Raw genomic sequence first — 25,650 nt, forward strand, 5'->3', positions numbered from 1 at the left:
GATTGTGATGTCACTCACCCAGCGTAATGCCTCTTGCCCCCGTTCCCGCTGCTGTTTCCTGTACCATTACGCATACGCCTGGGTGAGTTTTGATTGTGATGTCACTCACCCAGCGTAATGCCTCTTGCCCCCGTTCCCGCTGCTGTTTCCTGTACCATTACGCATACGCCTGGGTGAGTTTGATTGTGATGTCACTCACCCAGCGTAATGCCTCTTGCCCCCGTTCCCGCTGCTGTTCCTGTACCATTACGCATACGCCTGGGTGAGTTTTGATTGTGATGTCACTCACCCAGCGTAATGCCTCTTGCCCCCGTTCCGCTGCTGTTCCTGTACCATTACGCATACGCCTGGGTGAGTTTTGATTGTGATGTCACTCACCCAGCGTATTGCCTCCGTTAGTTCTCACTTAGTTAGTAGTTTGGACATTTCATCTCCCACTCTGTTTTTGTTCTCACTTAGATAGTATTTTTGGACATTACATCTCCCCCTGTGTGTTTGTCACACGAAGATATTATTACTTTGTTTTCTTTGTTTATTTGGACTGTTCTGCATCTGCTCTGTTTGTTCCCTTTTGAATATTAACCCTCTCCTCTGTTCTGCAGAGCGGCCCAGATGTTTTCCCACCAGTCCCCAGTTCCTCCCTGTCCCCAGCCCGCCTCCGCGGGTCTCTGTCCCCAGTTCCTCCCTGTTCCCAGCCCGCCTCCGCGGGCCTCAGTCCCCTCTGTCCCTAGTTCTCCCCTTTCTAGTTCCACCTAGTTCCTGGTCCCAAGTTCTCCCCTTCTAGTTCCACCTAGTTCCTTGTCCCTAGTTCTCCTAGTCCCCAGTTCTCCTGTTCCCTAGCTCTCCTTGTCCCGACTTCTCCTAGTCTCTAGTTCCTCTGTTCCTTTAACCTTCCCCTAGCGTTCCTTTAATGTTTCCCCTAGCGTTCATTAACCTTCCCTTAGTGTTCCCTTTTCCTGCCCGCCTCTTAAAGGCACCTAGTTTTTCCCCTCTTGTTATATTCCTGTATTTGTGTTCTCCCTTAAAGGGACAGTGCCCTTTTTCCCTGTCTCTCAATAAATATCTGTTTCTTGGCAAACCATCATACCTGTCTTGTGTTGTGCGATTGGGGTCGGTTACAAACCATAACATTTGTACATGATTTGTGATGTTTTAAATTTGACCAGATCCATACATTGCAAGGTGTTTGATTTAAAGGTGTTTGTGTGTTCTGTATATCGTACCTTGTTTATTGTCCTTAATGCTCTTTTGTGTAATATGCATATTGGCTGTAGGGTGCATTTGTAGTTATTTCCCCAGACCTCCACACAGTAAGACAGATACGGTAAAAACAGTGAACAGTATAAAGTGTGTAATGATTTATGATCCAATATGTGTTTAGTTTTCCCTAGAATTCCAGTGCATTTAGCCAATTTAGCTCGGACATGGCTTACATGGGGTTTCCAGCTTATTTTGTGGCCTATGCTCACTCCAAGAAATGTATTCTCATAAACTCTTCCTATGTGTATATTGTTTATCATCAGGTATACCTGTACATTTGTGTTATGTTTTCCAAACAGCATGATCTTTGTTTCCCCCAGATTTTGTGATAATTAGTTTTTCTCAAACCATCGTCTGCAAACAAGATTCTTCATTCAGTTGCGATCATTTTGGCCACTTAAGAGCACCTCTCCACACGTTCAGGAATCTGGAGGAGTAGATTTCCTCTTACGAACTTCTTACAAGGTTATTTACGAGGAAACTTACGAGAATGTTAGTGAATGAGGTCCAATGTTCTTTATTATTGAGACAGTAAGAAGGCTGAGAGGGAGACCGAGTAGGGGAGACACAGAAGAGAGTGTTCTATGTTGAGACAGTAGGCTGAGAGGGAGACAGATTTGATGGTTCTATAGAGGCTTGGGTCTTAACCACTACACTATCTCTGGGCACAAGCTTGTTGTGTTCATGGGACTTACACCCAGTACATTTGAAAGCAAATGACCTATTTGACTCTACTTCTCAGTTGTTAGTTAATTGATAGAAAGAATACAAAACATGATGAGTAATGTATCCTAATAGGAATATTTGTTGAAAAGTGTTTTATTGTCTTTTGTTGGATTTGGCCAATTTTAGATGTTAAAATATCTGGTAACACTAACACTAAGATTTCAATTCCCATCGGGTGTAGGGGGTTGAGGGGGGGGGGGGGGGGGGGGGGCGCTAGGGAACAGAGACGTTAGGGGGGTGTTGACCAAAGAAGTCTGAGAACCACTTCTCTGGAGGAAGAGGCATTTACTTGAGTGGAAATGCATTCATATAGACTGATATGATGCACAGTAACCTATACATATAAAAAGAAGTCCAGTTTTTGTAAATAAGTACATATTATACATTGCATGTTGAATTACAGGCACTTCAAATGTGGATCAAGACAATATTGAAGCTTTCACGTGCACACAGAAACAGAATCTGTATGCACCGCACACACGCACGCACGCACGCACGCACACACACACACACACACACACACACACACACACACACACACACACACACACACACACACACACACACACACACACACACACACACACACACACACACACACACACACACACACACAAACTCTTCCCTGTGTGCATTACAAGTGGATTATCACTTGTGATCTTGCCTTTCAATGAGCGTTGTGACCTTCGCTTCTGCACTGTGATTTATGACCCCACAGGAACAGAGAGCTGAGGTCCCTCCTCACTGCTGCTTCTCCTGGGGGGGAGGGGGGTTCAAAGAGGCACCACTGACTCACAGTTACCTCTCCCTAAACGTGTCACTTCATGGAGGATTTATATTCCTGATGAAATATGGTGGGATATGATATGGTTCATCAGAGGGTAAAAGAGCGTTCTGAGAGCTTCGTCTCTGAGCAAAGTAATAATACCTTCAGTCATCCTATTTGGTTGATTCAACAAAAAAAATCAGTTCAGCCAACGTATGATTTCAGTTCAGCCAACGTGTGTGATGATTTCAGTTCAGCCAACGTGTGATCATTTCAGTTCAGCCAACGTATGATGATTTCAGTTCAGCCAACGTGTGATCATTTCAGTTCAGCCAACGTGTGATCATTTCAGTTCAGCCAACGTAGGATCATTTCAGGTGAGACAACATGAGTTGTTGGTTTTCACAGTGCACTTGTTAGAGGCAGGAGAGGAGAGAACCGAGCCGTCTTCCGCCCAGCGGATGACCTGGCAGTAAAGTAGAAGTGTAGCGTTTGGAAGAAGGACTGAGGGAATCAAAAAAGTGGCCCGGACTTCAGACGGACTCAAGCTGAGATCAAGAGCCAAGCTTCTATCTATCTGTGATTCACTACGACAACTAAAGAAAAACACTCAGAGAGAGTGAGAGGGAGAGATAGAGAGGGAGAGAGAGAGAGGAAGAGAAAGGGAGGGAGAGGGAGAGGAAGAGAGAAGGAGAGAGAGAGAGAGAGGAAGAGAGAGTGTGAGAGAGAGAGAGAGAGAGAGAGAGAGAGAGAGAGAGAGAGAGAGAGAGAGAGAGAGAGAGAGAGAGAGAATGATAGAGAGAATGATAGAGAGAATAGAAGCACATCTGGGGCAAGAGGAAAGGGTGGTGGGGCTCTGTTCAGTTTTGTGTGTGTGTGTGTGTGTGTGTGTGTGTGTGTGTGTGTGTGTGTGTGTGTGTGTGTGTGTGTGTGTGTGTGTGTGTGTGTGTGTGTGTATTCGTGCTTGAAGTCAACCAGCTGACATGTGAAGTGCAGTGTGACTGTGAATCAACAAATACCGTAACTCTCCCAGTAGCAGCCCATGGCATCCATTTGCCTCAACAACCAACAAAAATGACATGCCATCATCATCATCATCATCATCATCATCATCATCATCATCATCATCTTCGTTTTACATCCTTTTTTCCCACTACAGTGAGGTTGGACGGGGCGATGACTCCACGCCACTGGGCACGGTTTGTGCCATGTCTTCATGTATATCTCCAGATCCCTCATACCATTTTCCACACATCCCCTCCACGTCTGCTTCGGTCTCCCTCTCGGCCTCCGCCCATCCACAATCATCTCCTCCACCCCTCTCAACATCCCCCCCCTCCTCCGATCTTCTCACATGTCCAAACCACCTGAGACGTCCATATCTCACCTTGAAATCAATGTCCCTGACACCACAGATCTCATCCACCTCGGCACTGGTCCCTCCGTCCTGCCATCTGACTCCCGCCACATACCTCAACATCTTCTGATCGCAGCTCCTTAACACCAGCATCACCCTTTTTGTCATTGCCACGTTTCTGAACCATACAGGAGAACTGCTTCATATATCCCTCCTCTGATCTTTACCTCTATGTTTCGATTCACCAGTAGCCTACTAATTTCCTGCCACTTCCTCCACGCCGCCGCCACTCTCGCCCTCACCGTCCTTTCCACTCCCGCCTCACAGTCCATCCCATCTCCCAGATAGCGAAACTCCGTCACCTCCTCCAGCACCTCCCCTCCCACCACTAGACCACCATCTCCAACCACATCCTCCTCTTCCCTCAAACACACGTGGGGCATCTAAAATCCCTCACTCCCTTCAGATTTTCCAAACCTGAACATCTTTGGTGACACCATTTGTCACATTATCTACACCGCACAGAGTTTACTCTCCCACTCCTCTTCCACAGATTCCACATGGGTATCTTCCTGACTGAATTCTCTCTCCTTCACTCCCTGTTATCATCACCTTTGTCTTGTCGATAGTTATCTTCATTCCCCTCTTCTTCATTCCATCCCTCCACTCAACAAACATGCTCTTAACCCTGCCCTCTTTTCTTGATCCTCCAATCACAGCTGTCGCTTACCTCGGACTTCCTCGTACAAACAAAGTTTGTACGAGGAAGTCCGAGGTAAGCGACAGCTGTGATTGGAGGATCAAGAAAAGGGGCAGGGTTTGAGATAGGTCTCCTCCTCTGAATCTGCCGTCAGCACTAGATCATCAGCATGAAGCAGCTCCACAGTCCTTCTCCTCGTGAGACGCTTTCTTTCTCCACATTAAACCAAGGTGCCAAAGCTGGATAAAGCTGGATTCATGCATAGGTATGGGTTTTTATATACCATCGTCCACTATATATATTGTACAGTATATAATATATATATACATACTAGTTCATCAAAAAACGATACATACTGTAGTTAAGTTAATCAAAAGACAATATAAAGACTTAAAAAGGATCCCATATCACATTGTAACCTGTACTGGAAAACTCAAGAAATACTGTTACACCGTTTGCTAGGATAAATATATTTGTGTGATGATAATTATACATACAGTATATATAATACCATGAAGAAGTCTGTTGAATTCACTCCTCATAAATACTGCCGTTTGACAAAAACAGTGCTGCTGTCTTTCATGGTGGCAACTAGCAGAGGAATAACAATTATACAATAATAAGTTCGATACCCGGTCCAGGGGCACGATTCGGCCGGCGAAACAAAAGCCACGTCAGCATGAAAAAACGCCTGAAACATACAGTAGCATAAACACAAGCTTGCTGTAAAGCCCACGGTCATGTGACACTTGACATCCAAGGGAACGTAGCTGGCTTGATATTAGGAGTCAAGGTAGAACAAAGTGCCCTTCTCCTCGTACAAAACTGAGAGTATGTCTGTGGTAGTCAGTGTGACTGAAAACAATGAGAGCAAGTCACAATGAAAAATGTATATTGTGTCCTAATATTTATGTACAGTTTGGGTCGTCAACTACAGTAGCACTACAGTAACACTTAATAAAAAATGTCTGATTAGTCTGGACAAATCCTAATCCTTATTTTGTGGAGCTCAGCCCTATACATGTAATGCAACCCACATAACAATTCATCACTATCTGTCTCCATAGCCCCATAGCTCATAGCTCAGCCATCCAGCTCACATACTGTATACTGCACCTAAAGTATCCATTAGGAGATGTGGTATAGTCACCCAATACCTGACTATACCACATCTCACACACGGAGGACAGCTGAAGGACAGTGGATGACGAGAGAGAGATATGGGGGGGGGGGGGGGGGGGGGGGGGGAGAGAGGGAGAGAGAGAGTGGGGGGAGATAGAGAGTGTGAGGGAGGGACAGAGAGAGAGAGAATGAGAGACTGTCAATGCAATAAAGCAAGCACACACACACACACACACACACACACACACACACACACACACACACACACACTGATACAAGAGATTGTAATGAAAAAATGTAGCATTGCCCACATTTTGGCAATGTTGTTATCTTCAAAATAAAAATTTATTGAGAAAGAGAAAGAAAAACAGAGAGAAAGAAATAATCGAAGAGGGAGAGAGGGAGAGAGAGAGAGAGAGAGAGAGAGAGAGAGAGAGAGAGAGAGAGAGAGAGAGAGAGAGAGAGAGAGAGAGAGAGGGAGAGGTTAGTGGGGGTGGGGAGCTCCATCTGGCCTATATAGTGGATCTCCATGGTTAAATTTATAACAGGAAGACAATAATCAATAACCCCCTCCCCTCTCCTCTCTCCTCTCTCTCTGTCCCTCACGCTGCCCACCACCAACACCCCCCCCCCCCCCCCCAGCCCCACCCCTTCTCCTCCTGGGCTCTTGGTTAGCTCCATGAGGCCCCGCGGGGGCTGACTTGACGTTCTCTTTGTTAGCAGGGGGGGCCACTCTAACCTCATCAAAGGTACAAGAGGCTCTTTAAAACTCAGGAACTGTCCATTAGCCTCCCGCTGGGAACCTAATGATTTTTTTGGCCCCACTACTCAAAAGCACAGGAGAATGGAGGAAATACAGACATCCATATGATACGGACATCCACTACCTCCATGGGATATTATAGGCCTATTATTATCTCCACCAGGCGGTAGTCAGGGGGGGGGGGGGGGGGTATGCATTTGGTTGCGTGTGTCCCTCTGTGTCTCTATCCGGAGCTAATCTCGCCAACTACAAGGCTGTGGTGGATGAAGGATGACAGCAAAGGGGCGTGGATTCGGGAATATTTTTCATGTCGGTTAACGACAAGTATTGTATTACATTTAATTTCCATCACTGTCCATTGAAATCGATGTTAAATATAAAGTTACATCTTTTGAACACAAGAGGGTCGATACTACACAGCTTTGCTGCTCAGAACCTCTGGGAATCAGATCCCTGGCCCCTGTTTACAACATGGACATGCCATAAGAAATGTGTGGCTGTCCCCATGTGGAGATCTGATCACATTCTACATGTTAGGCCTAATGGATACTCTTGTCCAGAGAAACATGGGGCTACAACAAGTGCTACAGTAGAATAAGCTCATCTCACCAACATAGCAAGTAGCCAAAAAATTAGGAAAGGATCAATTCAGTGTCAGCCACTGTTGTGTCACGTCGCACGGTCGCGTCTGAAAATAGTCTCTCAGCGCTTTCTCAGAATGAGTAAATGTCTCACTTCTACTTAACATCTATTTCCAGCCACCACATCATATCAGCTTTATTGCAAAATAGAGTCAGGGTGCTGATGTGTCGTTTCCACCACGCAGTCACATGATGGAGGGTTGATGACGGCTCGATACTGGGGAACAACGAACCAGTGCTGTAGTTATAAAGGATTTGATCAAAGTTAAAGTAGTGTTTAGGCGCTGCCGCTAAACCTATTATCATTCCAGTATAGGGGGAAAATGCTCCGGCTTGTTTGAATTTCTTTAAACCAATCGCAATCATCCTGGCCAAGGCTAACGGTACCCTTGCAAAATAGTGTCGCAGATAGCGGAGGAGGAGGAGAATTCTGACTGAAATAGTCAGCCGATGGCATGCTTATACCCACAGTCTCATGCACTGCAGACTAAACTTAAAGTAATAATCTCAAACATTTTCATCTCATATAAATTTAATTTCATATAAATAAATATCTATTTTGCCACTCTCTATCGCCAACTGATATAACACAATAGTGTTTCTACCTATAACCAGTTCATGAATGTTTTTTACATTTTTACGTTGCAGTTCTTGGTTGTTCTAAACACTGTTGGCTGGTAGGACATTCCCGTGAAAATCATCTGGTACAAAGGAAGTGAAGTGTTTTACATAACAAGCAGCATCAGCAGTTTGTTTTGAATAATAATAATAATAATAATAATAATAATAATAATAATAATAATAATAATAATAATAATAATAATAATAATAATAATAATAATAATAATAATAATAATAATAATAATAATAATAATAATAATAATAATAATAATAATAATAATAATAATAATAATAATAATAATAATAATAATAATAATAATAATAATAATAATAATAATAATAATAATAATAATAATAATAATAATAATAATAATAATAATAATAATTCATTACATTTATATAGCGCTTTTCTAGACACTCAAAGCGCTCCCCACAATCTAGGGTGGAAATGGCCTCCTTCACCACCACTGGTAGCACCAAACCTTGGGCTACGCAGGCTCAATGGCTGCCATACACTGGCACCAAGCACACATCACACTACACAATGGCTGAATAGCTCAGGAGACAGGGATTGATATCAGCCAATTAAGGGGAAGGGATGATTAGGTGGCCTTGATGTCAGAGACCTGATTGTGAATTTGGCCAGGAACGTCGGGGAATCCCCTATTCTTTGCGGTAAGCGTCCTGGGTTCTTTAACGACCGAATTCAGTCAGGACTTCGGTTTAGCGTCTCATCCGAAGGACGGCACTCGCAGCTGTACGGTGTCCCTATCACTGTAACAGGGGCATTGTTACTGACTAGTCCAGAGGACAGAGTGCCCCCTGCTGGACAACAACACCACTTTCCGACAGCGGCATTGACCGGGGCTCGAACCGGTGATCTTCCGATCATGAGTCCAGAGCTCTACTCATGTAGCCACGCTGCCGGAATGAATAGAAGATTTAAACAATTGTCAAGCGAGCATCCAGATTTGTTTTGTAGCCAATGAAATTCTGGAGCAAACGGTGCCTTACACAGGGGCTGAATCCTATGGTAAAGGGACCGAAGAAGAAGGGTAAGTTGTTTGTTTTGGGAATTCCTCACTCGCCCGTCCAAATGAATTGAACGGTTGGCCATTTTGGACGAATTATTACCGATACGAACATTACAAAAACCTCTGTAAAACACTTATTTTCCGTGGGATTGTTATCAACTTTGGACCTGTACTAGATAAGACTTCAGGTTATGGAACCGTTATGTTTTCCAGCTCCTACCTCTCAGCTGCATCTGGCAACAAGTAAACAAAGACGTGAGTGAACAAAACTTTTATTTCAGTGTGTTCAAACCTCTGTAACTATTACATTAGCACTCAGAGTGATTCAAAACTAGCCCCATGTTTGCCCGATGGATAACTGGTTAAGCTGCATCGTATATATTCTCTTTTCTTTTAAAAAATCTGGAAATCTGTTTAGGAATGATTTTGAAATAGGGCTGGGCAATATGGAAATAAATAAATATTACAAAATCAATATCATAATGGAATAAATATCAATATACTATATCATCATCATCATCATCATTTGCTCATGTTCTGTACGCAAAATCACTATAATCCAGTTGATGTTGGTTGCGTCGAACTGCACAATGATGTACAGTAAAGTGTGTTATCAAACAAAAAAGGATCTTGTGACACGATATGACAGTAATTGTAATTTCATCACAACATGATGGTATTGGCAAATGATAAATGATAATATTGAATTACTGCTCAGCCCTTGTTTGAAGTTTAGTTTCATATTGCAAATAAATCAGTAACCTGACATCACCAACAATGGAAACAAATTTAAATTATCATTTAGAACAACTGAGATTAATCCATCTTCACATATATCTCATTACATTCAACCATCTTCACATAATCTCATTACATTTAATGCCACTAGGTTTTATGACCAATGGTACAGAAAACGGACCTATGGAATACTGACCTGCTACGCTACAGCTCTCACCATATTTCTACACTGCTGCTACCAAGTGATGGACCGTTTATACAGACATGTCATGGCAGTGTAAACACAGCTAAGAACATGAATGTAATAATGGGGCTCCTTGATTTATGTGTGCAAGTGAGCCAGTATTGACAATAGAGAATATTGATGTCAATGTTGGCTCACTGGCACCTGAACAAGCTGTGTTCATCTTACTATGAGATGTCAGGGGAAAAATGGCCAAGTGACCAGATCAAATTCATTGCGCATTGGCCAATAAAGGTTATTCTCATTCCAATGGGGTCACTGTTTTGTAAACAAAGATATAATTGTATATATAATTGTATATAATTGTCAGATTGGTTGTGATACCTTGGTATAATTACAATAAACAAATGAGATGATTGTCTCAAGAATCGGTAGCCTAATCCTCATGATAAGACCACATTTCCCATAAACCCTGTCGCTTCCTGTTTCTGCCATTCATTCTCATCTGCCTGATCATGTGTCTGCATTTACAATGATACAGTATACTGATGTCAATGTCCTTCTAGTAGTGATAGCTCCACAGTTCCATAGTGATATTGTATGGTCCCAGTGGAGGCGTGGGGAGAATCTCATTAATGAACCTGATTAGTTACACTAATTAGTTAGCACTTAGTTAGCACCTACTATTGTTGATAAGTGAAGTTGACCTTCTTGACGAATGAGCTCGCCACAATATTCACTTTCAGGCCAAATGTCGTGAGAAAAACTATACATTTTCCCAGATGATGGATAACTTGTTTTCGAGTTCTTTGAGACCAAAAGATTTATTTTTAATGCTGCATCATCTGTGCTGCACTAAATAATATATGAAGATATATTACAGGTAGTAATATTGACTGGAAACTGCAGGAGATGTATTTCATAGTTGTTTCAATCTCCTGGGATGTACTAAGCGGGGAGGCCTTTCTTCCTTCTTTCTCTTTTTCTCTCTCTCTCTTTCTCTGTCTCTCAATCTCTGTCTCTCTCCATCTGCCCCCTCTTACCCTCTCTCTCATTTGTGTGTGTGTGTGTGTGTGTGTGTGTGTGTGTGTGTGTGTGTGTGTGTGTGTGTGTGTGTGTGTGTGTGTGTGTGTGTGTGTGTGTGTGTGTGTGTGTGTGTGTGTGTGTGTGTGTGTGTGTGTGTGTGTGTGTGTGTGTGTGTGTGTGTGTTGTGTGTGCGTCCATACGTCGGCCATGTTCAACCGAGCCCCTCCTCAGCCTGCATTGCTTCCCCCAGCAAGTCTACTTGACAGATGTGCAAAACAGATGTTTTTTCTTTTTTCACTGAAGCGAAAGGCCTACAGATGGGACACTCTCTCTCTCTCTCTCTCTCTCTCTCTCTCTCTCTCTCTCTCTCTCTCTCTCTCTCTCTCTCTCTCTCTCTCTCTCTCTCTCTCTCTCTCTCTCTCTCTCTCTCTCTCTCTCTCTCTCTCTCTCTCTCTCTCTCTCTCTCTCTCTCTCTCTCTCCATGTGTGTGTGTGTGTGTGTTCCAAATGTTGCAGCAGCGTGGGGGCCAAGGTAAGGCTCACGAAACCAGCTGTGAACCCACACCTCTAGTTGAGAACCACGTCTAATGATGACGTTATCGTCCACTCGCGATTCTCGCGGACACGTTTCGACGAGGGTTTCACTTTAGCCGCGTCGAGTTAAGACTTAAAAGGTGATTAGCGCCCGATTTATATCCACGACGGACAGAAATTAAAATACAAATATTGTGAATATTTGCAGACCTGAACAACTCTCACCCAAAGCCCTCCAGAGAAACGAGCTTGTGATGTCATCAGGTATAAAATGTGATGTCATCAGGTATAAATGTGATGTCATCAGGTAGAATGTCTGATGCTCCATAGAGAATAATGGTGTTGGGGAAAGATGGTGAAGGAGATATTTTGGGTTAAATGAAGATTTTGAATTACGTTTGGATCAGAAGTAAGAACAGACCACAGGGGGGGGTATGTGTGAAAGGTTTTCATGAAGGGATAACGCATTTAAAAAAAAAAAAATACATTCAGAATCTGTTTGCACATTGCGAGACTGCATCAGAGTTTTCATCTCTCAGGTTCGTCCGTTGACAGGCAACGACCTTGGAACTATTGATAGAAGTACAGAACGTGCGTTTCCCTCATGAAAGCGACCGAGACCCGGCACACTAAGCTATCAAATAAAATAAGCACCAGTCAATCTTTTATTCAGCTGGGGGCCTTCGCCACATCTATTTTTAAAACCAAAAAAAAAAATTAAGATCTCGGAGCCAAACGGGCTGAGTGGCGGCTTCTCTCGTTCCCCTTCTCCGTCCGCTCCATTAGCCTCCGTAGAGACGGCCACCCGAGGATTACGGAGAGGCTATAACGGTAGCTAGCGGCCGCCCTGCCGTCCGAGCCGCTCAATCCCACCTCGCCTTCAAAGTAGCGGCAGAGGATTCACTCGAGTGAGTCCTCGCAAAAAGAGAGAAAAGGAGAAGAAGAAGAAGAAGAAGAAGAAGAAGAAGAAGAAGAAGAAGAAGAAGAAGAAGAAGAAGAAGAAGAAGAAGAAGAAGAAGAGAAGAAGAAGAAGAAGAAGAAGAAGAAGAAGAAGAAGAAGAAGAAGAAGAAGAAGAAGAAGAAGAAGAAGAAGAAGAAGAAGAAGAAGAAGAAGAAAGGTTCAGCTAGATTGAAATCAATGGGAGAAAACGACGGTGAAATTGCTTCACGGTTGAAGCGGAGAGCTCGGGGAGCGGTTTGTATTTGGGAGGCAGAAGTATTGCATGCCGGATTACAGTTAGGGATGGATGGGTACCGAATTCGGTACTTTTGAGGTACCGAACCGAAACACGTCGGTACTACCGAGTATCGATTCAAGTGAGATACAGAAAAAAAATATTTTTATTTGATTTTCTTTTACCTTTTTTTTATTTATTGTTTTTACCTTTTTTCTTTTCATGTCAAAGTTCACACGCACAATATATGCTTACCTAGGATTTGACTTGATTCAACAACAAAGCAGTCGGAGCAATGGCAAGCCGAAAACTGTCGAAATTTTAGTTATTTGAAGTTTGGATTTTTTTTTTACGACTGAGGTACCGGTACCGGTACCGTATCGGTTTCAAATGTGAAAGGTACCCATCCCTAATTACAGTATGCTGTGTTATAACGTATTTCAAATGGGAATAACTTTCGAAGACACGTATAATCACTGGAGACACCTACAGTATCGTCATTTTATTGCTTGGCTGCAGTGTTAATATTGGCAGCTGTTTTTTATTTAGTCTAGCATAGGAATTTTTTGTCACATTTTAGTAATTCGATTATTGTTAGTTTGATTACGTCTCTCCTCCTGTCGTGCACAAATGAGCGGTGACAGCTCATTACAAGCATTACATTTATGGTTGTGCAGATTTTGCAGGTCACTGGATGCAACATATGTAGCAAAATCACTTGTTCATTCAATTAGTCTTTGACATTAGCGCTCGTTTATTCGTAAATGGTAAACACAATTTTTATTTTCTTTTGTTTTTTTTCTCGAAAGGTCATTCTTATTGAGTTATTGTGTTGTTTTCATCATGGAAAAAAGGTTGTTGATGAACATTTTTCATCATACTGTAGTTTTCACTGATTGGTCCCTCTGCCCTGATTGGTACTCTCTCTGGTTGGACATTCAACCGGACCAATCAACGCCTGTCACTAAGCAGTCCACTTAAAGTTCTGTCGACCAGAATAATGACTGAAGTCAGTCGGACTGAAGGTCCGAAAGTAATGAAGTGAAACGGAATGCAATTCCACTCTGAGTATCAGGCAAGGAGAGCTACTGCAACAGAACACAGCACCCTGCATGCTCATAAAGGCCTCTCAATGACCACAACCAGGGCAGAGTAATAGTATGCTAGGTACGGGGTTCATTCTTGTCCCATGGCTCCCTACTGCTAGGCTGTTGCTGTTTTCATCGTTTTTGGTATCTTGTCGTGTTACAACTTTCTGACTAGCTAGTATTTGCTAAGCTACAAAACTGCTCTTGGTTTAGCCAACAAGGGCCAGTGTCTTGTAACACTGTGTCAAAAACGATAGGCCTATAGACACAGATTAAACCACAGATGAACACAGAACAACCGTTGTTGTAGTGAGAAATCAATAGGCGTATTGATAACTAAGCAATCACACTGTCTCCAGATATAACTGGTGTTTCCAAAAGTTGTTTATCCAATGACATTCTTTTGTTGCAAATGACCAAACCCCTCGTATTTACTGCCGCATGTCATTCTTAATGTATGTGTGACTCTTCTGCATGAAATGCACTTGATTTCAAAGTTGATTTGATTTCAGCCTAGGATAACTTCTATCCATAGTAGCAACATGCACCCTGCCCACTAAGACACATATTTTAGTGTTCACAACTTCACTTGTGGCATTTCACCGACTTAAGACACTTCTAGTGACCCAACTGAACTTTAATAAAAATAGTTATGCTTTATGGTTATAAAGACTCACAATATTGCTTAAATGCATGTAACTATGTACATAATTCCTTGCTTTTGTATTGTCCATGCTTTAAAAACATTACTTTCACAAGCGTTACGGTATACAGAGGACTGGGATTTGATTGGGAAAACACTGCAGCGACATGCTGCTAGGTTTGAGACATACATAATGTATCGTATAGCGATTCCCACATGAGAAGCGTGTGCGGGGGGGGGGGGGGGGGGGGGGGTTAGTCTTATTCTTTTCAGGGTAAGGATTAAGAGTTATATTTGCATACCCATATGTAACAAGGTACTGTTGGACGCTGTATATAGAGTGTTCTGGGGGTTTGAATCGCAGCATGACAGTGAATAAGCATGGGAAACTTGCCAGGAGTCCAACTGGGTTTTAATTATAAATGACTTAATTCCAACTGAGCGCGATAGCAAAGGCAATCATTTAGGTATTTAAACAAGCGTGGTAACAAATTGTGTCACGGATTCTAAATGCAAAGCCTCACAGATTCTGCCTGCCCCATTCTCGGGATTACATTTTTGGGGGAAATTTCTAATTGATTTTATTTATTATTATTATAATATATATATATATATATATATATATTCTTTTTTTACATGAACCCACATTTTGTCAATTCAGCATCATCAGCAATGTCATCATAAATGGTGCATTAACAGATCCAGTCTCACATTCCATCCATTCGCAAAAAGCAAACAGCTATAACCTACTGTATAAACTCTACCTTTGAATTATTTTGTGATTCAGGGTCCCTCTGCCCTGATTGGTGCACTCTCTGATTGGACCTTCAACCGGGCCAATCAACGCCCGTTACTAAGTGGAGTCCACTTAGAGCTATCCGGTCCGTCAACCAGAATAATGATAACTGAAGTCGGCCAGACTGGAACGTCGGTCAGACTGAATAATGAAGTGAAACGGAATGCAATTCACTCTGAGTATCAGGCCAGGAGAGCACTCCAACAGAACGCAGCACCATGCATGCTCCTAAGGGCCTCTCAATGACCACAACCAGGACAGAGTCTGCTAGGTACGGGGTTCATTCTTGTCCCATGGCCCCCCACGGAGCATGATGTTTCTTGCTTCATGGCTCGATGGCTCCCCCCTTCCCCCCCACGGAGCCTTCTGTTTTTCGCTTCATGGCTCGATCTTAAATGGAGACAAAGATGTCTTGGTGGACCGACGCCAGGAAAAACACCCAAAATTGAATTGTATGTGAGAAGAAAACTCATGTACAGTGTTCCACACGTGTGAGAAACACACCGTGACACTATGCCACCCATTCATATTGCTTAAGCTACATTTTGGCTATTACCAAAGAACCAAACAAAACCAAAGAACCAAAGCATGTGTGTGTTTGTGTGTGTGTGTATGTGTGTTTACATTCATGCTAATATTCCAGTATTAGTGCATGAGTTCACGTCTTTGAGTTGCCGCATGTAAATACCCTATAAATAAGCCTCACGGTGAACCTGCTAGACGTTAGAGGGCAGTTTGAATCAGCGTACAATCAGAGGTTCTATTTGGTACAAACAGACCATTCCCTGAGGACAGTTAATGGTGCATCCATCCATGCTTTCTCCTGTTTCCAAGGAGGGAGAGAACCATCGATCAATCAATCAATCAATAATGTTATCTCTCACTTTCTCTCTCTAAGACACACACAGTTTAAAGGGAGGATATGTGACCTCTTAGGCACAATCCCAATTCCCTTCCCTTGGCCCTACTCCTCGTTTTGGAGGGTCCTCGACTGGGTAGTGGCCCTTCAAAATGAAGCTACAAGGGGTAGGGGTTGAAATCTTTACCTAGGAAATGGGACACCCCTCGCTTTGTCATCAGTAGTATAATAATGGACTACTACTGTATGTACAGTATCAGCTTATTTCGTTTTGCGGGGCCTAGAACAGCGTAGTTACAATAATGATAAGCCTATGTATTTATTGTCTGTATCAAACAGCACTTTACGGTGTATTTTGACATTAATTGTGTTGAACCGAAATGTAGTGGAACTGAAATCTTTGGAACACTGTGTGTGTGTCTGAAGAGAAAAAGACACACAATTCTGTGTTTTGCCTCAATATCTCAGCGACACCTGCAAGTTACGAAACACCACCGGTTCTCGGTCACTGGACAGGTCTCTCCTACTTTACTGGCACCGGCCGCGGAGACAACAAGCCCGGAATGAGGAACGTTACTGCTTGGTTCGTCCCGTTGAGCAGTTTTGCCATATCTGATCGTTAAACTGACATAACCATCGTGTCCACCATCAAAAGATGCACAAAGCCATTCATTTTTTCTTGATTTTTAAGCAGTAGAAATAGTTGTAATCATCCTTGGAACAGTGTCAGACGTCAATGGTGTCAAAAGTGACTTCAGCACATTTCCTCAAGAACCCAAACCTAATTCCTTTACAATTCGATAAGGTAGCAGTCCCTATAAGACAAGGTATTGCTATTTTTTCATCTACATCATTTCATGGAGCTGTAATTAAGACAACACAAGGATTCAATGTCCCCGATGACATCACTGGTGACCATATTCAAATGAATGTACTCTCAATAACTGTCAAACTAAAAGAATGTGTGCAGAAATGTGTGTGAGATTATGTGCAGAATAAATCGATGTTGTTTTTTTCCTGTGCCACTTTAACCGTGCGTTCAAGGACAACACAGACTTAAACAGATCTCAGGTCAGGGTGTACTCTTACGCCAGAGCCACCTCCCCTCTCTGTAGCCAGCAATGTCTAATTAAACAGATCCCTGGTCAGGGTGTACTCTTATGCTAGCGCCACCTCGCCTCTCTGTAGCCAGCGATGTCTAATTAAACCTCACCGGGGTAGTTTATGACAGCGCCGAGCAGGGTTGTCAAAGAGCCACAGGCGCTTCCACAGCGAGCGCAAAGACTCCCATCAAAATAACAAACCCGAGGCGAAGCTTTCAACCTTGTGCAAAGACTGAAGTTTTTATTTTTCTTTGACTTTAATGAGAGGAAGTCATTAAGTTTGTCAGGTCCCGTAGCTCATTTAAACGTTGAGCTGAAGAGCGTGAGGTGCGCTGCGAGCCAAAGTACAGTAGGTAGTACGCAGCTCCGGCGCTGTTTACCGGCACCTGTAGGCTGTCTGATAGTAGTCCCATGGGCTTGGATTATTCACAGAGTCAGTCAACTCTGGGATGTCTGGAGTCGACTCCAACTCTTAACTGCTGGAGTCAAGCGGAGTCAGCATTTGAAACGGGCGTCTTGGTAAGATAGCTGCTGCTCACACGCCTTGTTATTGGGATATCGGGTTTCTGGAAACAGTTATTTTCACCAGTTTGGCCCTAGGTTTGGGCAACTCTTTCTGTTGTGAGGATGTGATAATTGGACGTGAAATTAACCAACGTGTTCTGTTGGTTAGCTGTCACCCCCGAGAAACTCACCCAGCTAAGAGCAGACTTCTAGTCGACTGCAGACAATATTTCCTCAACTATTTCTTCAACCTTCCTTCGAGTTGGGCTTACTACAGTTGAGAATATTGAGGATGAGATCTTCAGTATTTGAGGCGATGTTATTTGAAAAGAGTTTTGGTTTGAAAATCACACTTAACAATATTATGCAGTTCAATGTGATGAACAGTAACTGGATTATTGATCTTGTGATTAGGCATAATGTGATCAGATATGTGATATATCGACATTGAAAACAGCTCCACAATGATTATTTTGATTAATTATATTTGACTGTTGGTTGTTGCAAGTCTTTTTTTTTTAAGATTCTTTTTTTTTGCATTTTATTGCTCTATTGGACAGACCCGGCAGAGAGGAAGGATGGGAGAACATATAGGGGGAGGACATGCGGCAAAGGTCGCCGGGTCTGGGAGTCGAACCTGGGGCGGCCGCGTTCCACCCTGGCGCCCCTGGTTGTTGCAAGTCTGTTTAAATTCAGCTTACATGGTAATACTCACACTATTCAGTTAATAATATAAACAGGGGTTTTCCACCAGTGGGATATTGAGCTGCAATAAACAGCTCATCCCAAAGAGGACCCTAAGCAGGACATAAACTGGAATACCATCACACTCATTGTGTAAAAGGTCCTCCAAGGCCTTTAAGCTAACAGTGACATGACATCAGTGCTAGCTTGAAAGCATGTGAAAGCGTGATACGAGTAAATATCGAAATCCTGCTCCATGGCAATCTGATCTTACCTTTCCGAAGTCCCTCACGTCGAACAGGTCAAAGGCCTCGAACAGTTCGCTTTTCTTCATGCTGAACGTCTCATTGCAGGCCGCCAGGAAAGTCCTGATATTCTTCAAGCACAGGAACTAGATGGAGGGGGAAGGGAAGAATGATTCATTTAAATGGTAAATGGTGCATTTATATATAGCTTTTATCCAACGCGCTTTATAATTTTGTTCCTCACATTCACCCATTCACTCACACATTCACACACTGATGGCGGAGGCAACCATGCAAGGAGCCAACCTGGGGTCTTGCTCAAGGACGCATCGACATTCTGCCCGGGAGGAGCGGGAGCCACTGTCACCCTGCATAAGCTGGCATTTAGTGAGCAACGCTAACCAGATATACAGTAGTACTGTATGTTTTCATGGATGATATGGAGGATAATGGGATAACGTATCTTTATTCCAAATTTTGAGATTAGCCATTGTACTGCTAATGGTGGCAAAGGGGAGCTTTCATTAACAAAGGTGAAATTAACAATACCAGCCTGAAATACTCAGACTCTGTATCGATGAAACCCACAGATACCAAGAACTGACATGCACCTAGCACAATGGTAGTGGATGACAATGAAATTATGCGTATCCTTTGATAATTAGATCATAAAATAAATGGGAGGTTGTCATTTGATTAGATTAAAAAAGTTTTTTTCCTGTTACTATTACACAACAGGGAGGTGTAGTGGTTACGTCATTGCCGTTTTTCGTGTTCTACCCTCTCAGTCTGAGCATAATGAGTGATTGGTCTGTAAATAGTACATCAATCAGACGATGAGGATGAGGGCGGGGCACACACATGAGTGAGATTATATAAAAAATTTCTCTATTCAAAATCGGAAGCTCCAAATAGAACAGTATCTGTTGGTTACATTAACAAAACTCCCCAAATCTATACTGTCAGCTACATCGGTTAAACCCTTCTCACCAGGAGGGAACCGCTGGCATACTGATGGCTTTGTGTTCTGTGCAAATGGGTCAGACCGGCTTATTTTAGGCCTCCGACAAGCCTTTACGGCCCAGTCATGAAGCCAGCTTCACACCAGTGGTGATTATTTTTCCTGGAATGGCAGTGGAACACATAATCCACCATCACACCATCACAACACCATCACACTACCATCACACCACCATCACATCACACAACCATCACAACACCATCACATCACCATCATAACACCATCACATCACCATCACACCACCATCACACCACCATCACATCACCATCACATCACCATCACACCACCATCACACCACCATCACACCACCATCACATCACCATCACACCACCATCACACCACCATCACACCACCATCACCATCACATCACCATCACACCACCATCACACCACCATCACACCACCATCACATCACCATCACACCACCATCACACCACCATCACACCACCATCACCATCACAACACCATCACACCACCATCACATCACCATCACAGATGGAAAGAAACCTCCACCGCTATGTGGTGATGTTTGTTGTTGAGGCCTCCTTTTTGCTTGGTCATTTCCCTATCTTGGATATAGATAACTGGAGAACCAGTACACCACAAAGTTAGCTCACAAAATCAGGCACCGTCTATGGTCTGAATATGCACTCGAGTCGTACCTTCAGGACGAAGGTATAACATGGCCAGGATGCAGACTAACAGACTAACAGAAAGTATAACATGAGACTGACACTAGCACTTTATACCGTATATAGATCCAGAGACTGACACTAGCACTTTATACTGTATATAGATCCAGAGACTGACACTAGCACTTTAAACTGTATAGTATGATGATGATGATGATGATGATGATGATGATGATGATGATGATGATGATGATGATGATGATGGACCTATGCTTATGTTCTATTAATTTGTTTTGACTTTGTTTCATTCATTCAGCTTCTCCCGTGCTCCTCAGCGACAAAAGCAGGACATGATGTTGTGTGTGGACTGTGGAGCAGGACATGATGTTGTGTATGGTGAGGGGGACGCGTCTATTCAAATCCTAACGCATGTATGCTTCCGCGTTCGCGTTTTGCGAATCTGATTGACCACTGCCGTTTCTGGTGCGATCTGATTGGCCACTGACGTTTCTGGTCATGTGACATGTGTGCCCAATCGCATAACGCGCCCATTTCCGCCTCGACCAGCAGCAAACTACCTAACGCCTAGTTTATCACTGGTTAAGCTTAGGCGACTCTTTCGAAGTTGGTTAAGGTTAGAGTTTGGAATCAGGGCTGGCGTTCTATCGCCCTGCTCTAAGACAAACTCTAACCTTAACCAACTTCGAAAGAGTGCCTAAGTTTAACCGGCGAAAGAACTTGCCGTCACACGATTGGCACGACCAGAAACGTCAGTGGCCAATCAGAGCGCAAAACGCGAACGCGGAAGCATACATGCGTTTGGATTCGAATAGACGCGAGGGGGACATGTGGGTGAATTGGTGACTCTCTGAAGGCGGTGTGAATTGGTCTGGATCCAGCAGTGCCACAATTCTAGAGAACCCCTCCCTCTGTGAAAGGGCTTAAGAAACTGACCACAACTTCTTCTTATTCTCTTCAGTTAACGGTTCTGGTTAAAGGCCCGCTAAGTGATCCAAACACAAACAAAAGGGTAGGCCCACCAGCAATAGGACCAGAGACACTCTGCTCACTGACTCTTGATAAATAGAGTAATAAATGAACGCCCAAGCCTCTCTGCTCGGCACTTAGCAATGTAGAGATGGACCAGGGGCCCCTCTGCAAAGAAATGGATCTTCTCCTCTCTCAATCAAAATCTAAATAATCTGTGAAGGAAAGAAAATAGGGAGTGCTGCACTAGGTCCCAAAAAATATAATGGTGGTAGACTGGTAGTGATGAAAAGTTGAAATGCGTAGATTATCTGTGTCATGAATGAAGGATTTTGGCCAATCCATTATGTATGACTTGGCCATAATAAGTAAATTTATAGGCCTGATATTTGATATTCTATATTCATAGGAGACTATTTCCACCCTACATTGTAAAGCGATTTGAGTGTCTAGAAAATTTTCCACTTTTGGTCAATGTTAGCATGGTGTTATTTACCGTCAAATATGGGGGGGGAATATTTCTGACACTGGGAATACATTCACTGAAGTCCATAGATGTCCCTAGATACCAAGAACATGCAAATGTTGTAGAAGTGGAGCAATCTTCCATGTACTTTTAGGCGAATTTTCTGGAAATATGATTAAATTATGGAAAAGAGGTTAAAAAGTCAGGGAGCCGGATGAGATCATTTTTCTTCTCACCGTGTTATCCAGGCTCATTGAAACATATCCCACACATATTACTGTGGAACTGGTATCATGCGGAGCCCCCCCCCCCCCCCCCACAAAACCAGTGTGTACATGATATAGTGTAGGTTCGAGTGAGGCGTGTTATTGTACGGGGCGGTCCCGCAGCTAGAGTCTTAGTAGGGAATCATTAACGTATGTTGCGATTTTGTCATCGGACCCACCCTAACCTGTCAGCCACGAATCATCTCAGGAGACTAAACATTCGGTCTCATCCTCGGAGGCCGATGGAGGTTCAAGTCTTGGTCACACCGACGTCTGGCAACAGATAAGACAGATGACTCAGATCATCAACTAATCAACAGTTGTCTAGAAACATTTAGGTCAGGTCTTATTGAATCCATATACAGCCATGTTATTCCTACTAAGGACAGTCTAATGACTAATGAGTATTACTGAATGCGTCCACCGAGAGCCAAACACAAAGTGTCAAACCGATGTGGTCATCAAGATGTACAAACACATTCAGGAGCAACTCCATGGACTGATTTTGTGGCCCCCGAATCTGCTCCATTCTATCATATCATCATCCGTCCTGAACCACAAAACGACTCCCCAAGAAAATACGTGTCCAAACCCACATCCTGCCACGACCCCTCTGATAAACAAGAAGGTCATTTGCGGGGTGGAGAGGGGGTGGAGAGCATTTCTGCATCGTCTGCATCCTAGATTTAGAGGCTAATGAGCCTAATGAATGTGACTCGTCTGGACTTCCATCCAAACACCATCCATCCAAATTATGCTGAGACACGGTCGGCTGTGAAAACAGCCAAGAAACGCCAACGGAATAAAACGGGCAGGAGATTTAAAGGAAGATAAAGCGCTGACACACACGGGGGTTAATACTGAAGTACATCACAGGCCTTCACAGCTCGTTTTATTAGAGCTCAGAGCCTAAGGCAAGAGAGTGATGGGGAAGCCGTTAATGTAATTGGCCCAAACTAAAGCACCGCTAACGGCCTCCCTGTGGTTAACGCAGGGTGAGGAAAAAGAAGATACTCCTGTTGAAACACATAATGCTTTAGAAACATTATGAGGTCAGCGACGCCTATGTCCGCCACTGTGTTGGCTTGGATTTCCTCCTACAACAGTTCCTTTATTCAATCTGTGGAAATGTGTCTGCTGCGTTAGAAATAGATTGTGTGATGTGTTGTAGCATCATTATACACGATCATTCACTGCCACGAGTTTGCATTAACTGTGGGGCATTTTCTCTTTTCAATCTACGATCTAAATGTGAAGTTTCACATTGCTCATGTGGGTTTAACGCGGCTCCATTCAACGTGATGCTCTGTCAACACAGGAAACACATGGTGCTGCAACCATAGCAAGATTAAGATCTTAATTACAGTGTACTACTGCTGGGTACTGATTGACCCTTTTCTAAATAAATGGACTGCATTTATATAGCGCTTTTATCCAAAGCACCTTGTGCCTCACATTCACCCCATTCACTGACACATTCACACACTGGAGGCAACCATGCAAGGTGCCAACCTGCTCGTTGGGAGCACTTAAGGGGTTAAGTGTCTTTGCTCAAGAAGAAGAAGAAGAAGAAGAAGAAGAAGAAGAAGAAGAAGAAGAAGAAGAAGAAGTTCAAGTTCAAGTTCTTCAAGTTCTTTAATAGTTGTCATACAGAAGTACAGAATACTTTCATACAAAATGTACAAGAAGGTACAAGAAGAAGAAGAAGAAGAAGAAGAAGAAGAAGAAGAAGAAGAAGAAGAAGAAGAAGAAGAAGAAGAAGAAGAAGAAGAAGAAAAAGAAGAAGAAGAAGAAGAAGAAGAAGAAGAAGAAGAAGAAGAAGAAGAAGAAGAAGAAGAAGAAGAAGAAGAAGAAGAAGAAGAAGAAGAAGAAGAAGAAGAAGAAGAAGAAGAAGAAGCAGCAGCAATACTTCAAAGTCTTCTCGACTACATTCAACTCTCCAGGGGTCTTTTGTGGCATGTTGGGTTACATGTAAAAGGTACAATTCAGAGTCCTCAGTAGAAGCTGTGCTTGTTTGTTATTACACACTCCATATATTACATATTACAAATGTCACATGTAAATAGTATTTCTTGGCATATCTCTATAATTGTAATGTATGTTTGTACCCAAAATGCTGCAAAAGACTGTCTGCTACCCTGACCTAATCTTTACTGGCAAGTTGCCACATCGTTGAAGCTCTCCAGAGATGACTTTGCACACTTTTTTTTTCTTAACTTCTTCTTCATTTGGGGTCTTGAGTAATATCAGTCAGGTTTCACAGGAAGTGTGTTGTATTGTCTGTTTCCTGGCTGTTGTTTAAAAAAAAATGTGCCTGTCATACCGTGGGTCCATTATTTGGTAAGTGTTTTTGACAGCAAACAAGGCACTTATTCATTCAGCGTTTCCACATGCTGTCATCACAACAGGAATACAAAGAGGCACTCGGGGAGAGGTGGCCCGCTTGAACGGGTCGCCTGGGAGCTCGGAGGAGTGATCCCCCTCGTTCAGAAACACACTCCTGCGACTTTCACTCTCACACTAATGGAGCAATGGACAGATGTGCCTGCCGTGCGCAAAGAGTGCAAAACGCTGAATATGAAATGTATTTTCCCTCCAGTTGTGTTAGTGTTTTCCAGATGGCTTCACAGAGAGACAGAGAAACCCTCTCCCCCCAGCCAAAAAAAGAAAAATTCTCCTGATAAGAGAGGGGGGTGGGGTGGGCTTTAGTAGGGGCAAGCAGGCAGCAAGAGAATGAATAATATTGAGTGTTTACACTCGTACGCGTCGTGTTCTTCCTTATCGGACGAGCCCATCTTGTAGACAGAGTCTTGTGGGATATCTCCGGGAAGCAGCTTCGCAGAAGGCATGTGAAAGCCTCTGATATTGTACATTGAGCTGAACAAGAGAGAGGGGGAGAGAGGGGAGAGAGGGAAGAGAGGGGAGGGGTGAGTGCTGTATTGTAACGGGAACGCGTGTGGGAGCAGCATGAGGGAAGTGGTAACTGTTGCGCTGAGCTGTTTTCTGCATTAAGAGCAAGCGAGGACCCCCCTGGAGGTTGCTGTGAGTGGGCTAAATTGGTACGTGTGCGTGTGCATGTGTGTGCATTATGTGCGCATGCTTGAATTCGCACCTGTGTGAGTGAGTACCTATGTGCAATCATGTGTCTTTGTTTCTATGTGTGTGTGTGTGTGTGTGTGTGTGTGCGTGTGTGTATAAATGTGCATAAATGTGCATAAGTGTGTACACGGTAATAATCACATAATACACACATCGGTGTCCACTTGAGTGAATCTCGCAAATCACCGCAATGCATAGAATGACGACTACGCAGCTCAGCTTTAACTCAGTGGTAGTCTCTCTCCATATCAACGTGCCTTGAGTCGACATGGGAGGCAAAATGTTTGGCTTTAATACAAAAAGAAAACTAAAATAACTTAACGACAGCGTAGCGTTTCCCACCCCATCCATCTGGAATACAAAAGGGATTTCATATTCCTCTTAGAATGGGCCATCTCGCATCTCTAGTTTTCAAGTCATGTACTACTGTTGAAATGAGCCAGTGTGTGAGTGTGTGTGTGTGTGTGCACGCTCTGCGTCCACAAGAAGGATCCAATTTCTGCTCATGTATTCCTTGATAGGAGCCAGAAGCTCCATAGCAACAAGCCTGGTGAGTATTTTATGACCCCTGTGCGTATTGTTGCTCTTAATGAAATTCTCCTTGTGTTCTCC

The 25,650-nt window shown here is 43.3% G+C and overlaps 1 protein-coding gene across 1 annotated transcript in view; it reads right to left on the reverse strand.

Annotated features, from left to right (window-relative positions):
- Window positions 1–19,578, reverse strand: part of vav3 (vav guanine nucleotide exchange factor 3) — a gene marked incomplete at its 5' end in the record, with an annotated part of 236,042 nt that extends 216,464 nt beyond the window's left edge. Inside the window, 2 exon segments of the mRNA XM_084325889.1 lie at window positions 18,598–18,714; window positions 19,570–19,578. Coding sequence (XP_084182015.1) covers window positions 18,598–18,714; window positions 19,570–19,578 — 126 coding nt within the window.
- Window positions 19,579–25,650: the final 6,072 nt, after the last annotated feature.

The sequence above is a fragment of the Notolepis coatsorum genome, assembly GCF_963971535.1.
Source record: "Notolepis coatsorum genome assembly, chromosome: 12".
NCBI lineage: Eukaryota > Metazoa > Chordata > Actinopteri > Aulopiformes > Paralepididae > Notolepis > Notolepis coatsorum.